Source organism: Zalophus californianus, chromosome 6, assembly GCF_009762305.2.
Source record: "Zalophus californianus isolate mZalCal1 chromosome 6, mZalCal1.pri.v2, whole genome shotgun sequence".
In the NCBI taxonomy this organism is placed as follows: domain Eukaryota; kingdom Metazoa; phylum Chordata; class Mammalia; order Carnivora; family Otariidae; genus Zalophus; species Zalophus californianus.
Window position 1 is genome coordinate 109,604,528 of NC_045600.1, and position 15,818 is coordinate 109,620,345.

Below are 15,818 nucleotides of genomic sequence, written 5' to 3' on the forward strand. Positions count from 1 at the left end.
AGTGGGTAAGGCCAGGGATGCTGCTAATTTTGGGGAACACAGGACAGCCTCACCCCAAAGAATTATCCAGCCTCAAATGTCAATAATGCCCAGACTGAGACGCCCTGATCTGCACAGGGCGGCCACACATTCTCCTGAATTCTTAAAGGCCTTGTCTGGGTGGGGCCTTCCCAGCCCTGCAATGGAAGTCCTGAAGTACAGGTGGGTCCTGGGGGCGGGCATGTGGGGAGACCACGCCTTGATATGGCCTGGGGGACAAGTGGTTGGCCCATGAGTGAAACAGAGTTTCTCGTTCTGAACCTGCCCCTGGTCCACCGGAGCCCACGAGCCAGTCACTCACCCTCTCCAGATGTCAGTGCTCCCAGTAGGCAGTGCTCATGGCTGGCATGCGGGGCCAAGCAGCAGCACGTGGGAAGGGCTCTGGAAAGCCCTACAACATCCACAGCCCCAAGCATCTTGGCCTCACTCTTTGATGCCTTGGCTACTTGTGGGACTCCGTCTCGCTGGGAGAAGACACTGCTGAGGCCTCTTCCTACACGCAGGGGATCGTGCTAAACAGTCACTGTGCATCCATCACCTTACACACTCCTCCTAACGCTGCCTGTAACCACGGGGGGTCCAACGGAGGAGGCCACGAGCCACGTGGGGCTAGTGCACGTTAAATTACAACTCAATGTCAAATTCAGTTCCTCGGTCACAGTAGCCACGTCTCGGACGGCACTGCTCTGGCGGGTAGGGGTTCCGATTCTCCCCTGCCCCAACCCCATACAAACTGAATTTCACAAGAGGTTCCCCGGTCAGCCCCACGTCACACGGCCAGGACGTCCTGATGGAGGACTCAAAACCCAAGGCTGTCCGACTCCCAAGCCTGTGGCGTAGCCATCGGGATTACCACCTCCCGGCACCTGGTATTCGGCACGTGACTGCCGGGACACCCCTCTGAAAACCAGTGACTTTTGACGGAGAAACTCTGAATCCACCACCAGCACAAAGGTGCCAGGAAAAATTCTTCTCAGGGACGGGCCTGGCTCCCCACCGGGGGCCTGGGCAGGGGGAAAGTGAGGGAGGGCCAGGTAGAGGTCCCTGCAGAAGTGGGGTCTGACCCAGGCGAGAGAACTGAGAAACTCAAACAGGCTAAGTGAGAGAAGTATCCAGACAGCACCCATACCCGCCCCCTTTAAGAACTTCTACAGGCCGCATACCCCGTACAAGTGGCGGGCGACTTGAAGGCCAGCATCAAGCCAGCAGCCACAGGACTCTGGCAGGGGCAGTGGCTGCTCTCTCCACCTCAGGCTGGCCTCAGGGTGAAGCGGGAGGGCCTAGGGTTTGAGGAGGGTGGGACACAGGACACAGGGCAATATCCAATAGCCAACCTCAACTGCTCCGGTCTTTCCCTTAGGATTTCTGCCCTGAGGCAAAGCCAGGTAAGAACTGGACTGCTGCCCTCTCCAGTGGTGAGGGGGCTTGGAGGAAGGGGCCCCTTCCAGGAAAAGCAATGGGGAAGGGTTTAAGGAGAAGCTAAAGCTCGTCTGGACCCATCAGTCCTGGGGCCGACTCACGGCCTCCACCTGCTGGGTCTCATGCTCACTGTGCTCCCACCGGGCCACTGAGCCCCTCGCTCTAGGCCATTTGGGATCACGTGTGGCTGCTCCCGGTCTCCCTGAGTCTGCCCTGCCTCTTCCTAGACACGAAGTCGGATAGTTCCTGTCTCCCAAGACCAAGGACTGACTCCCATTCCTCACCCACTGGTCTCCCCAAGACGGCCTGGCTCTTCCCAGCAGAATTCACCACTGGTTCACAAAGCATGCCTTTGACAGGACAATCAGTTTCTCACTCAGGATCAGGACGGACCTGTTGAGGGCCCTCCCTAGGCAAGTATTTGGGGACTGGGTAGAAGGCCTCCTCCTCCAAACTTTCTGGTCCCAGACTGGCTGGTGGTGTCAGGATTCCAGAACCAAAGCCTTCACACCCAACCAGGAAGAGTCCCCTCCCCTGTCCCCAAGGTGCTCCTGGTCTCCCTAGTGCTGCAGGACTGCGGGAAGGACTCTTGCTCATTTGAGTCTCCTTGTGAGGGAAGATGTCGCTTTTTGGGGCAAACAAAAAAAAAGGAACTTCTACCACTGGGCTAGACTAGGTTTCATTGCGTGTTTAAAAAATGACAACAAAAAAACAGTTGAAGAGTGTAGTGTGAACAGTGGTCACCAGGGATTTCAAAGGGCAGCAGGGTAAGGCCACAGCACGTGGAACCCCACGCCCAAAGAGACGGCCAAGGCATGCCAAGCACGGTTTACCGATTTACCTCCAAGCCACTGAGTCTTGCCTTCCTGCTACTTGGTTTCTTCTCGGAATGCCAATTCAGCATGTCTTCTCTTCCTCATTCCTTCCTGCCCCATCTCTGCTTTATCATCTTCCGCCCCGCTATCTCTTTCCTCACCCCTCCTATCTTCCCTTTGTACATCTCAACTGTCCGCAGACCAAGACGAAACACAAAAACAAAACAAAAACCTCAAACTATGTTAAAGACGCTTCAACATAAAAGCTCATGACACTTCTACCTTTCTCTCTCCGATCACAACTCTGCGGCCAACAGATCTCTCTCAGAAGCCGGAGAAAACCTGTACCCTTCCCAGAAAGTCCATAAGGCTCTACAGGGTCAGGGAGAACCCCCAAACTAGAACGTCGCCCTCCACGAGTCCCCCCAAAACGTACACTGTGCACCCAGTATGGGCCCAGCACCATGCAGGGCTCAGGGGCCTCAGTGAATATAAAATGGTCCCGTCCCTCAGGAACTCACAGAGTTGGCATTCCACACCCCCCCCAGCCCCCGCTGCCCCGCCCAGTGTAAGAACACAGCCCTCTAGTGCCCCAAATATATCCAAGTCATCCCCACACCCCACGCTCTGATGCTTTCCTCCTAGGCTGTGTTTGTCCTGCACCCAAATGCCTGTCATTTGGGGTTCTTTTTTTTTTTTTTTAAAGATTTATTTATTTATTTATTTATTTATTTGAGAGAATGAGAGAGAGAGAGAGAGAGCACATGAGGTGGGGGGAGGGTCAGAGGGAGAAGCAGGCTCTCCCATGAGCAGGGAGCCCGATGCAGGACTCGACCCCGGGACTCCAGGATCATGACCTGAGCCGAAGGCAGCCGCCCAACCAACCGAGCCACCCAGGTGCCCTGTCATTTGGGGTTCTTAAGATGAAAAGGCCTACTCTGCTTTGCAAACAATCAATTGCTACAGAATCATCAAAGGTTGATGTTATTACAATATTTGGAAGACGAAAACTTTCAAACTCTCTGCACTCAATAAAGGCCTTCTGCTGGAATGATTTGGTGGTGGTGGTGGTGGCAGCTACCCCAGGCCCCCAGGCCCCCGTCGGTGTCACTCACATGGTGGGTGGAAGGAGGAGGCCCCTCTGGACACACAAACCGAGCCCATCCACATCCTAGCCTTTGCCACAGCCAGACTCGAGGCCCCAGCCCTGCTTTCTAGTTCTTTCTTCACCCTTCAAAGGATGCCATTGGTGAAGGGGAGCTTTGGTGACAGCAGGGTGAAGGAAACCTCTGCCCAAAGGGCTGTGTTGCATCTTCAGAGTAATGAAGTCGGCTGGGGTGAAGGGGAGGGAGGTTTTGTTCTCAGGCTCAATCTCCAGGGCTGAGTAGGTGCGACCCCTGGTTAAGCCTCTAAGCCCTGCATGAACCTCCACTTAAGAGTAAGTCCCTGCCCTACGGACCCTCGTGCTTTCTAGAGGAGCCTCTGCACAATGAACGGCCTCCCAGAATCTGATTTGAAAGGGGCCAAGGGCTCCGAGGTCCCTGATCGCCTCTCCAGTAAGTACAGCCTTCCCCTGTAGCCTCCCCCAGAGGTGGCCGTCCCGGAAACATTCAGAGGACTCCCTGGAAGCCTGCCACACCCACACCCACCCCCCCCCCAGGCTGTGACATCCTTAGCCAACAAAAGAACTCAAAATCAGTACGCAGGGGAGAACAGCACTCCCAGTCCCTCCCCCAGGAACACGGGGCCAGGGGGTGTGAGCAGTGGCCAAGGCCTCACAGCAAACCAGCCCACCCCACAGTCCTTACTTAGGTGCAGGCAGGAAATCTCCCCCTTCCCCAAGTCTCTCCTCAGCCCTGACCTGAGAGGGGAACATGTCCTGTGAAAGGCAGGAGAGAGGCAAGAAAAAGCCAGGGGAGAGGAGAGGCGTGCGAGAGGAGCCAGCATCTTGGCCGTGAGTCTCAGGGAGCATTTGTTGAAAACAAGATATTGTCCCTTTAAGCATATAAAAACAAGGCCCTCGAGCACGCAGTTCTCACTCTGGTACACAATTATAGGAGCTTTCAGCTGTCTAGCACTACTTCAAGTGCTCTCTTAAACCAGACTGTCAATGGCATGTTGAAAGCTATTTTGCTGGCTGCTATCATTAATAGCAAAGTGGAGAGAGCTGGCTGATGAGAATTAAATATGGGGGAGGGGCGGGCCAGACCCAGTCATTACAGAATTACCCACAGGGGAAAGGAGGCAATGCCACTTTGGGGAAGAAAGTTCAAGGTGGCACGCTGCGGTGTGCAGGCGCGGGAGGCCTCGGCCAGCCCGGGGCGTTCCCCTCCCCTCCCCCCCCCCCCCCCACCAAGCACGGCCTGGGGCAGATGGCCGAGGGCCAGCCCTGCAGAGCCATACGGGGACAGAGGGAGCCGCAGAGTCGGGAGTGTGAGAGCAGAGAGGCCTTGGAGATCACTTGCTGCAAAATGTCACCACCTCGCCTCACTCCCCAAGTGGAGCCCCACCCCCCCCACCCCAGGCATTCCAACTTGTGGACTGTGCTTCCGCTGGCCTTTCCAATTTCCAAGAGCGGCTGCCACAGAGAGAGAGAGAGAGAGAGAGAGAGAGAGAGGGAGAAGCCTCCTCCTCTCTGCTGGCTTCTGCCTCAGCAACCCCTGCCCTCCCTTTAGGGCTCAGGTAACAGCCCTTCGGTGTAGTCTTCTCTGACCCAACTCCCCTTTCCCTCCCCTTCCCCCCCTTCCCCCCCTTTCCCCCCTTCCCCCCCTTTCTGGGGAAGAATAAGCTGTTGTCCTGGGTCTTCCTCCAGTGACACTGGGCCATATTAGCACTTACCTCACTGCACTGCCATGACTTATTTAGATGCCAACTCCCCAGCGGAGGGAATGGTGTCTTACTCGGCTGTGTAATCAGCCCCAGCCCACACCCAGCACATCCCAGGCCCCTAATAACCGTTCTGGCAGGAATCCAACCCCCTCATTTTCCTGATGAAGAAACTGGATGCTGAACAGTAGGAGGAAGCCTGCAGAGCTGGTGGCCAACCCACAATTAAAACCCTCACTTCCTACCGCCAGAGCTCAGGGAATCGGAATCCCACCCTCTGACAACCCAAGTAATTCAGAGTAAAGGAAAACCGGCGTGTTTACTGAGCACCTATTTCGTGCTAAGGGCATGTAACAGACCCGAGCCAAGGGGCTTCCTCGGCTACAAACAGGAGATGCTGAAGTGTGAGAAAGGACAGCATGCGCGCGCCAGATCACAGGGAGAAACCCCACTGAGATTTCGCCTTGACTACCTTTTCGCCCCACGTGTCCCTGTATTTTGTGCAAACAGATCTGGATAAAAAAACACTCTCCCATGCAGGAGGGAAAAGGGAGCTCATTCCTTGACCGACTCACTCCTAGGACAAAATGGAAATGAAGGGCCTCTGACATAGACCAGACCCTTCCTGTACTAAGTGGAGGAGGAGGAATCCCAAGGGAGATTCAGTTCTGTGCCCTCTGGGGGCCCCTGGTCCAGGAGAGTTCATGGAAGGAGTCTTATTAAGAAGCCAGGTTTCCCACCCAGGCTCTGTGTCCTTGAGTAAGGACAGGAGCCATTTCTGTGCCCATCTCCTAGGTCATCCCAATGACCAAACGTACGAGAAGGGAAAGAGCCAGAGAACCACACCAACCCTGCTCTGTACAGCTCATTGGGCAGTGAAGAAAAAGGGCCCAGAGAAGGCTGGGGTGGAAGGCAGTCTGGGGCTGGGGGAAAGCGGACTTTGAGCTCGGTACACCCCAAAGCTGACCATGGCAGGCCCCCAGGGCAGTGAGAGGAACTGTGTGACTGCAGAAAGACTGTCCTAGGCAAGAGTGACCAGCCAGGAAAGGTTAGGTGGAAACCAGGGCCTAAGAGGGGTGCTTGGATGCCAGGAAAAAACACTACTCCGGATCTCCTCTTAGCTCAACCCAGAGGCCACCCAAACAGGCACTCCTGGGCCGGGTCTTCGTAACCTTGCCACCTGCTGGTTCCCTCTGGCCACCCACACCTGCAAAAGTGATCGTCACAGAACTTCAACTAGTACCTAGAGATCTTCCAGCCAAGCCCCTAATTACTCAGGCAATGAGAGGGGAGGGGACGGAGATTTGCCATCTCCTTCTTCAGCCCTGTGTTCACGGCTTTCTGTATCCTCGGGTAAAAAGTTCACAGGTTTTACCACTTTACCTCGCCAGTGAACCTTACCTCTGGGGTTGCTAGTTATGCATTCGGTTTATTATTACGCATATCACATCACTGGTTGTGCAAATAGCTGGCAATTCGGAAGGGGACTGTTGGCAAAAAAGTGTTCAGCTGATATGGTTATACAACCCGAAATGGGGTACTTTGTACTTTGGTATAGCCAGGTTTGTAGCCTCAGCTTCTGGAGATAATAAACAGAAAGAAGCAATAATACTTAAAGCCACAGAGTGCGACTGGTTAGTAAACAAATATGCATCACTTCTTGAATCTTGCTAAACAGAGCCCTGGGGATAGGATGAAAGGCCCCAGGAGCAGCCCGAGCACTAACATGGGACTGGGTGACTGGGTTAGCTCAGCTCCCCTCCCGGGCCTCAGTTTCCTCCTCTGTAACATGGAAGGTTTGGATGAGAAGCCAAAGGGCTCTCCCAGTTCCGGGATGCCAAAAGAAACCTGGAGGAAGCATTGCTCCTCTGGGTTTGCAGGAAAAGTGTGACCATTTGGCGTTGGCACGGCGCTGCCCCAGAGTACCAAATGCCTCAAGTCCTCTTTTGAAACCTCAGCGCTGACCAGGGGAGGGTGAAGATGGCCTGACCCAGCTTCTCCTGCCTCCAACCCAATGCCCAAAAGGTGCTTTGGGGCGCTCCTTTCTAAGCCGGCTTTGTGACTGGTGGCCGACACTGGAGAGCCCCAGCAGGAACAGGATGGGAACCGACGAGGATGAGCTGGGCAGCCCCCATCGCCTCCCTGGCCTCACCGAATCACCCTTGACATTCTGCCTGGAAGCAGGAGCTTGGAGGAGGTGGGTGACCCCTGGAAGGCTGAGGCCTGGCCCGTGATTCTGTAATCTTGCTTTGCCATAATTAGGGAGGTAGGCAGAGGAGTAGGAGGAAAACCCATTTATTACTTCTCTGGGATTTGACAGCTTGGAGAAAGAATGAGAAGGAGACAGAAACAGCCAGGAAAGGAGCCAGCCACAGTGAGTTTAACCTCTAGGTAAAAGAAGAAATGGGCTGGACGCACCTCATCAGCTGCCCTCTGTCAATAATCGGGGCCCATCTGGCAGAACCTGAGGTTCCCAACTAATAAGCATTTCCCATAGAGACAGCAAAGAAGAGCTTTAAAAAAAAAAAAATGTGGCAGTTGGTGGAAAAGCTGGGGTGTGATGCACGTGAGCAGGCTGAAGACCCCCACACTTCCCAAGGTACTGGCTCTGGAGCCCACCTAACATATAAGGTACAGCCAGTCCCCACCCCCACCCCTGAGCTTAAAGATGAAGAATCCAGCCTGTTTGTTCCAGGCAGATGTAATCACACGAACAGTCAAGTCTAGAGGGCAGGACACTGCATGAATAATTCAAGCACTCCAGTCACTTGATTGTGTGTGCAGATAAAACACCAGTCAACCGCTAAACAGGTCAGCTGATAAACTTGTTTGCTCAGGCCTAACCACCATCCGCCAAATGCACCCAAGACCCACACTACAATTAGTGGCTGGGTTTTCTTCTACAGAACCCTCGCAAGCCTAGGGAGTGGCCGGCCCCATTAGGTCAGGGTTGCATTTCTTAGCCCCGGTTTCTTCACCTCCTTGCCTCTTTGTTCCTCCACAGCCATGGGGCGATTTCACCCCACTCAAGACAGTGCCCTGAACCCTGCAAAGGCCCTGGCGCTCAGAGCACACTCATTCATGCTGGGAAGCCAAGGGGAACTGGCTGGAAGGCAAAGGTGAGTGGCAAGTGGGGTCAGAGTGCCCAGTGGGGGAATCCAGAGGCCTGGACTGGAGTCCCAGCTCTGGCCCACTGGCTTCCCTGAAGCCTCAGTTTCCTGGCCTATACAAAGGGTGCAAAGAATCCCATCTGTCTGCCTCTAGCAGCTGGGAGGATTACAATGAGACCATGTCGCCAAACCTCAGGCATTCTCCCCTTAAGAGCCCCGTGTCTGGGGAATAGCCAGAGGTCCCAGATGCACACAGCTGCTCTTGAGGCAAACACCACCACCAAAGGCATTAGGACAGTTAACTCTTCCAGAGTTCAGAGTCTCCCCAGGACTCCGGGAACACCTTTGCTCCACCAGCCAAGGTGGATTCTTTGTGCCAAAGAACCATCCACTCACAGACGTGGGGAACACCACCCATGCAGACCTCAACATGCAACGACGTATTACACCTTAATTACGAAGCTCTTAGAATAACTGCTGCTATAAATTTTAAACCTGGGTGCAATTACCCTCTTTAAACACACCCCAGAAACCAAGCACCGAGGGGGGGGGACAAAAAAAGAGGGGGTTGAGAAAGGAAGGAAGGGGCACCTTGCATAACACCCCAAGGTCCTTGAACACCTGAGACCCCAGGTCCGTGGCATGCATTCGGACTGGATAAGTCAGACCCGGCCGGTCCCACCTAAAGTTGGGCAGAACCTGTCTCCAGTTCATTCTTCTGAAAAGAAACATCTCTATGTACACAGCCGTGTTTGCTTATGATTCCTGTGGGTCAAAAAGTAAAAAGCTGGTAGCTTTCCTGTGCCTTCCTAAGGAGCTCATAACCCCTCAGGAAGCCAAAGACTGGCTTCCCACACTGCTCCATGAACTCAGGCCCCTTTCGGGCTGCCCTCCACCTAACACTGGGGCTCCTCCAATAAAGAAAGGAAAGTGCAGATCCAAAAGGCTCTAGAGGAAGCCGCTGGAGCAGGCAGCAATCTACAAGCATGCCTGGGTCCCTTGCCCTTCTCACCTGCCCCTCTCACCTGCCCGGGTCCCTGCCCCCTGAAAGAACAAAATTTAGACCTTGTAAACGACTGTTCATTTAAGGCAGAAAATCCATTCAAGTCACGGTCACCAAAGGCTAGAATGAGTCAACAGCCTTCTGAGATTTCAAGAACACCAATTGTTAAAAAGAACAACCGGTCTCCGCCATTTATTCGTGCCAAGTCACTTCTAATCGCTGGCCAAGCCAAATTACAGGCAGCCTCTCCTTGGAACACAAATACACAAACAGGCCTCTCCCACAGCCCAGCCTAGCACTAGTTACTGATATGCACCGAGATAAAGCCTGTTTGTATTTGCTCCGTTTGAGGTATACTGTTATTAGAAGAGCGACAATACGAGGTAGTTTACATATCCATCAAACAACAGCACACTAGCTAAACTGGTTTGACTTCAGGATTTCAAAGCTGAGCTCAACTACCAGCCATCTCAAAAGTCCTGGCGAGGCTGCCGCTGGGCAAGTTACTTCACCTCTCTGCTTCAGCTTCCTTCTCTGTAAAATGGGAACCCGGCTGCCTTCAAATTAAGATAGAGAGGAGAAAGCGGCCTTGGAACTGCAAGGCATTATACTGCTGTAGTTCATCCTGGATTCGTATTTTTCAGCAGTTAGTCGCTTGTTCCCTTAAATTCTGACAGCTCGGCCTGGCTTTTAAGACTTCTGGAGTTTAATCTTATCAAGGCAGAACATCAAATTTTTGCGAGGGCCGGCGTACGTACGTGTGTGTACACACACACACACACACACACACACACACACACACCCTCCTGCACACACACACCCCCTCCTGCACACACACACACAGCACACACACACACACACACACACACACACACACACACACACACACACACACACACACACACCCCACCTGCATTTCCTCTCGAGAATTTTACATTAAAACATTTAAAAGCAGCCAGCCAGCCCTCTCTGGGTTTTAGGAGTTTGTAAAGCAGATCCTTAAGGTACAACTTTCCCTTTGCTCCTTTATCTTCCACCAAGATCCAAGACCAGGACTAATTCCACAAGCTCTATTGCTAAAAACTCAACATGTCCAAGAAATAAGCAACACCTCAGACCCTGCATTTCAAAGACTGGATCCATTCACTCTTCAAGGAGAAGGAGGAGAACAGAAGGGCTAGGCTCATTTTCAAAGAGGAGGGGCTATCAGAAACTCATGTGTTACATGTTTTTAACCATCAGATTTTTTAGAAAAAAAACAAGCACTTACCTGCTTGTGCATTTCAATGTTCAGGCCATAGGACATCTCATAGTACTAAAAGTAAAAAGAATCGCCATTAACGGGCAACACATTGATCTGTCCACTTTCCAAAATCAGGCTTTTGGGGCAGGTTTCTGGCCAAGTCATACTCTTATGATAAATCCGCTAAAGAAGTTCACCCCAAACCGCGACGCCAGCTACAGAGAGGGGTTTAAGAGCTGACAAGGGGCGAGTGCTGTCCCCGTCTCATCTCTAACATCATATATGCAATAGTACGAGGAGCCAAACCCTCCCTCCCACAAGCGTCCCATGTGCCATATATCCTGTTTATACAAGGTTCGGGTTCAACAGGGAATCGTGTGTACACTGGGACCCTCTTGTCCTCTGAGAGTTATTTAGCAATGTGTCGAAGGCCTCTTATGTGGAAAGCAGTGCAGGGAGGGCGCTTAAGTGCCTTCCCTGTCCTCTCACAAACAGAAGATTGAAACTCACTGAACAGCCAGCCGCTGGGAAAGGGGTGAGAGTCTACCTACTGCCCCAAGGCTGACAAGATTCTTCAGTTGGGGTATCCCTGAGGAGGGAGGGGAATGGAGGCAGAGGGCTTTAAAAGGCTCCTCCATGCTCACAAAACCCAGGGGTAACCAATGGGGGAGGCAAAGAGGGCTTCTGTCCCACTCGGGCTAGATCCCAGGGCTGCAAAGCCGCAAAGTTTCCAAACACTCCCAGGAGGTCTCTAAGAGAGATTTTATCCAACCCTGACGTGTGCTGATCCAATCCTATCTTACTGGCCAAGACAGGGCACCCAGCCCTCTGGGAAACCTTGAAAACACAAATGAAAGGGGCACAGAGGTAGCGCCAAAGCGCCCCGCCTGGACTTAGGTTTCTCTGTTTCTCTTTTTCCCCTTCTCTCGCCCACCCTCACGCAGGGTCGGGGCACACTCGGATGACACCGGCTCCCAGGGCTGCCCTGCGGCTGGCTGGCCGCGGCGCGCTGGGAACCCGGCTGCAGGGTCCTCGGACCCCCGCCCCCGGGCCGCCCCCGCCCCGGCCCGGGGCCGCCTCTCACCATCACGTAATGGCGCTGCATCTCCGTCTTCTCGTTCGCCAGCTTGTCGTACTCCACTTTGAGGCTGCGAGGGCAGGAGGAGCCGGCTCAGGCCTGGAGCCCGCGCAGCCTCCTCCGAGGCTCCAGCGTCAGGGCCTCCGCGAGCCACTTCACTTCCTGACCTCCCCCGGGGGTACCCCGGTCATCCCGCAGCCTCGGCGCGGAGGGGGCTCGGGTCCCCGCCGCGGGGAGGGGAGTGAAACAACTTGAAACTTCCCGCGGCCGAGCGCGTGGACTTCTCGGGGCCGCGGAGGGTGGGGGGGGACGGCTCGCGACCCCCGGAACCCGGAGCGAGCCCGCCGCGACCCCGACCCTCACCCCGCGTACGGCACGCGGAGCCGGGAGGCTGCGGGCAGCAAAGGGTTAAGGCGCCGCGCTCGGAAAGGGGAAACAAAAGGCGGAGGCCCCGGCTGCCCCGCCGCCCCGGGTCGGGAGCCCCCACCGTCCCCGCGGGGGGTGGCAGGAGCAGCGGCGGGGACGCCGCTCCCCGCCGGCCCCGGGGCAGCCCCCACCGGCCTTACCTGTGATATTGAGCTTGCAGGAACTGGAATTCGTCTTTGATCCTGTCACAAGACTCAGCCACCGTGAATTTAAATCCCGGCTGCCCGGGTTGATGGGGAGCCTAGAGCCGGCGAAGACGAGACAGGGGAGGGGGCGGTGGCGTCAGACGGGGCTCCAGGCTGCTCCAGTCCCCCGGCGGCTTCGGCCGGCTCCCCCCTCCCCAACCCGGGAGGCCACCCTCACAGCCCAGAACGTTCCCAGCAAGTTTCTCAGCTGCCCGTCGGGGGGGGGGGCGCCCCAAATCCCTCCCTACAGGCGGCCGGGGCTTGCATCCCTTGCACGAGTGGGCTCCCATTCCCAAGTAAGACAGGAACTGGGAGACAGCCGGGTGAGTTGGGGAGATTTGGGAGAGAGGGAGGGGGGCAGCGTGAAAACAAACAGTTCGGCTGGAACACTGGCAGCCCCCCACGCCACTCGGGCGGAATTAACCTCCTCTCTCAACGGCGCCCCCCCATCCCCATCCCCTTTGTGTGAACGCGCGCGCGCGCACACACACACACACACACACGCACACGCACACGCACACACACTCACCATAAAGGTAGCAACAAGCAAAATGGAGGTGCCAGATAAACTGCCTCGTTTACCCTGCCATGATAGATGCTTAAATAAACCGAGTTGCAATTACTCACCGGATGTCTGCCTTGCGGATACATGGCAGGGAGGGGTCGTGATTCCGAGAGCGTGGAAGCGCGGAGAGCTCGGGCCGGGGAGGTGCGGGGGAGGGGGGAGCCAAGCCCCAGCGGGGGGCGGCCGGGAAACCGAGAGCTCGCCCCCGGCCCCCCCAGCCCGCTCTCGCAGCGAAATCCCAGAGTCGGGCGCCCGCCCCAAGTGGAGACAAAGAGCTGCGGAGCAGGCGGCAAAGTCGTCGGCCGGCGCCGAGGCCGGGCGGCGGGCGCGGGCTTTGTGCGCCTAGGGCTCGGCGGGCTGCGGCCGGCCGCCTTCCCCCCACTGCGGGGAGCGCGTCAGAGCCCGGGGCTGCGCGGACATCGTCGTCTCCCCGGTGGCTCCGGCGCGGGGTCCCGAGGCCGGGGTCCCCTCCTGGGGCGACTGCGGGCCCCCTCCGGATCACTCAGCGCCTCGCGCCGGGAGGGGGGCGCGTCGAGGCAGCCCCAGCATCCGGAGCGCGCGAGTCCGATCCCAAGGGCGGCGCTCCGGGAGAAGAGGAAGGAGCCAAGCACCGAGGTGGCGGCTGGGGGCCGCAGGAGCGCCGGAGGGTGAGGGCGGGAGCCGGGCGCGGGCGCTTCGACGCCCCCCCTCGGAGAGGAGAGCCTGCTGTTCCGTCTGCTACTGCCGCCGCCGCCGCCGCCGCCGCCGCAAGCCCTTCCCAGAGCAGAGGAGGAAACTCCAGGCTCAGTAGGTGCAAATCAGCCGCCTTGGCATCTTAACTCCAGCGGGCACAGGAAGCCTCCGCAAAGGGGTCCTCGCTGTTCCCAGCTCCAGCGCCGCGTCCTCAGCGAGGAGCGCTCGGCGCCGCCGCCGCCGCCGCCGCCGCCTCGGAGCGCACAGGCTGGAGAGCGCAGCCCGAGACCGGGGAGCTCTCTTCCTTCCCCTCGGCCCGGCTCTCCTCTCCGCGCCCCGACAAACCCCCCAAACACACACCCCAAACACACACACACACCCAAAAAAGTGCCCCGGACCTGCGGATACCACACACAGACAGGCGAGGGGGACGAGCACGAGGTCTGAACTGCCGCGAGAGCAGTTCCAAATAGGGACTGAAAAGTAACAAAATAATGTGGCAGCTTCGCCCGGCGCTGGCCAATGGGAGCGCGCGGCCCCCACGTGGGGCTACCGGACTCGGCCTGCGACTGGGCGCCGCCGGGCGCGACGTCACAATGCCCTCTTGTGTCTAAAACTATGCATGAAAAGTAGCAATCAGGCCCTACCCGCTGGTGACTTTCGCATGGGAGTGAAAAACAGCGCTCCTCAGATCAGGAATTAACCGAAAGACATATAATAAATAGATATATATTATAGTCCTGAGCTGCTAGACTTTTTTTCCCCCCGCCTCTTTCTTTCCTCCCCACCCCCCCGCCACGATCAACTAGCAAATAATTATTTGGCGGGAGGGGGAAAGAGAGGGAACAGGAATAACAACAAAAGAAAAAAAGAAGCTGTACGGTCCTCAAAACCTGTGGCTGGTAGTAACGTATCAGTTTATTCTGCAGTGGCGGCGAACGATTCCTCCCTCGAATCTCATTAGGTCTGCAAAGCAGCCCAATTAGATACTATAAAACAAACAGAATCACTTTGTCACTTTAATGTTTTCACTTCGCAAGATTTAAGACTGATAAAATGGTGGATCCCGAAGTTGCCTCCCACCTGAAAAAATTTGCTGGAAACTGAGGGTGCCCCTTTCTTTCCCCTTCTCCTGCCCACGCCCCCCCGCCCCCCACTGGCCCCCAGCTTTTCTTCTTTGTTCATTCGTCCTTCTTTTCAGAAAGCCAAATAAACAGCGTCTTTGATGTGCGGCGGCTGCCTGCGAGAAGTCTGAGGAACTCTTGCTTGGGCAGCGCAGATGGAAGGACCGGCTGCCAGCGGACAACCGGCCCAGTTCGCGCTTTCCCCACTCGGGGCTCCTTCCCGCGGCTCCCCACCGCGCACCCGGGTCAGGGGAGCGGAGGAGGGGATGGGGAGGCGGCCCTGCCCTGCCCCGGCCCGGGAGCTCCCGGTTCCCACCAGGTTTACCGGGCCTGCTCGCGGCAGTGACACCGCGTCGGCGGAAGCCTGCGGAGGGGCGCGCGTGCCGGCCCGTGGGTGTCTCGGCCGCCAGCCTCGACGCCCCGGGAGGCGCAGACATTCGCGCGCCCCCCTGCGCCCCCTGCACCCCCACCGCCGCGCCCCCGGGACTCCCCGCGCGGTCGCACGGGCCACTTGACTCAGCGGGCCAGTTTGTTCGCAAACCGGTAGCCTCGATCTGCCGCTCGGGCTTACGTCAGGGCAGACGGGCCTGGGTGGGGGGAGGTGTGGGGAAGCAGCCATGCCCCGGACCCCCGCGGGCACCGCGGGGTGGACTGGTCGCACGGCGGGGGCCGGGGGGCGCGAGTCCCTCCCCGGCATCTCCGAGAGAGCGCACGCACCCGAGGGCCGGTGGCGGGCGCGAGCGAGCGGGCCGCGCGCCCCCGGTTCTATATTTTCCCCTCATTAGGATCTGGAGTTCGTTCTTGCATCTTAATGAGGAGCTGAGAGCGAGCGGGCGCTCGGAGGCCGGTGCGCAGGGAGTTACACGTGAGCGCCCGCCTCGGAGTTGAACCTCCCAGCGCCCGCTCCGGCCGCCAGCCCTGAACCGCGCTCCTCTCTTCATTTATTTATTTTCCTAAATAAAAACATAAATCGTGTGCGGCGCGCACCGAAGGGGGGGGTAGGGAGAAGCCCAGCTCGACAGATGCGAGCATCTGGCCGCAGCATTCATTAGACACAAAATGGCTCCTCTCTGGAGCTTCCTTTTCCCCTCCCCCTTCTCTGCCCTCCCCCTTACGTCACGGGTGGGCGCACCCGCTTCCTACCCGCCCCGCCCCTTTCTCGCTCCTGCCCCCCACGTGGGAGCCGTCGACCCCGCCCCCGAGCAAGGCCCGGAAGACCAATCAGAGACCGCTGAGGGGGCTCTCCGTTTCTGATTGGTGAAACTGCAGGGAGCTGTCAGTCCGCAGCCAGAGCTGTCAGTCAAAACCACGAG

General features: G+C 56.9%; 1 protein-coding gene across 11 annotated transcripts in view; it reads right to left on the reverse strand.

The window, feature by feature from the left end:
- The window catches only part of TLE3 (TLE family member 3, transcriptional corepressor), a 47,110-nt gene extending 34,208 nt beyond the window's left edge, over positions 1-12,902 (reverse strand). For 9 of the 11 annotated variants that reach the window (XM_027569252.2, XM_027569251.2, XM_027569257.2 and 6 more), the window contains exons 1-4: positions 12,772-12,902; positions 12,100-12,200; positions 11,540-11,603; positions 10,483-10,527 (exon numbers count right to left, since the gene is read on the reverse strand). In XM_027569252.2, coding sequence (XP_027425053.1) covers positions 10,483-10,527; positions 11,540-11,603; positions 12,100-12,200; positions 12,772-12,795 — 234 coding nt within the window. In that variant the 5' untranslated portion in view covers positions 12,796-12,902. Of the gene's footprint in view, positions 1-10,482; positions 10,528-11,539; positions 11,604-12,099; positions 12,201-12,771 lie in introns of those variants that run through there. The other 2 variants (XM_027569254.2, XM_027569256.2) reach the window with 2 other exon arrangements.
- Positions 12,903-15,818: the final 2,916 nt, after the last annotated feature.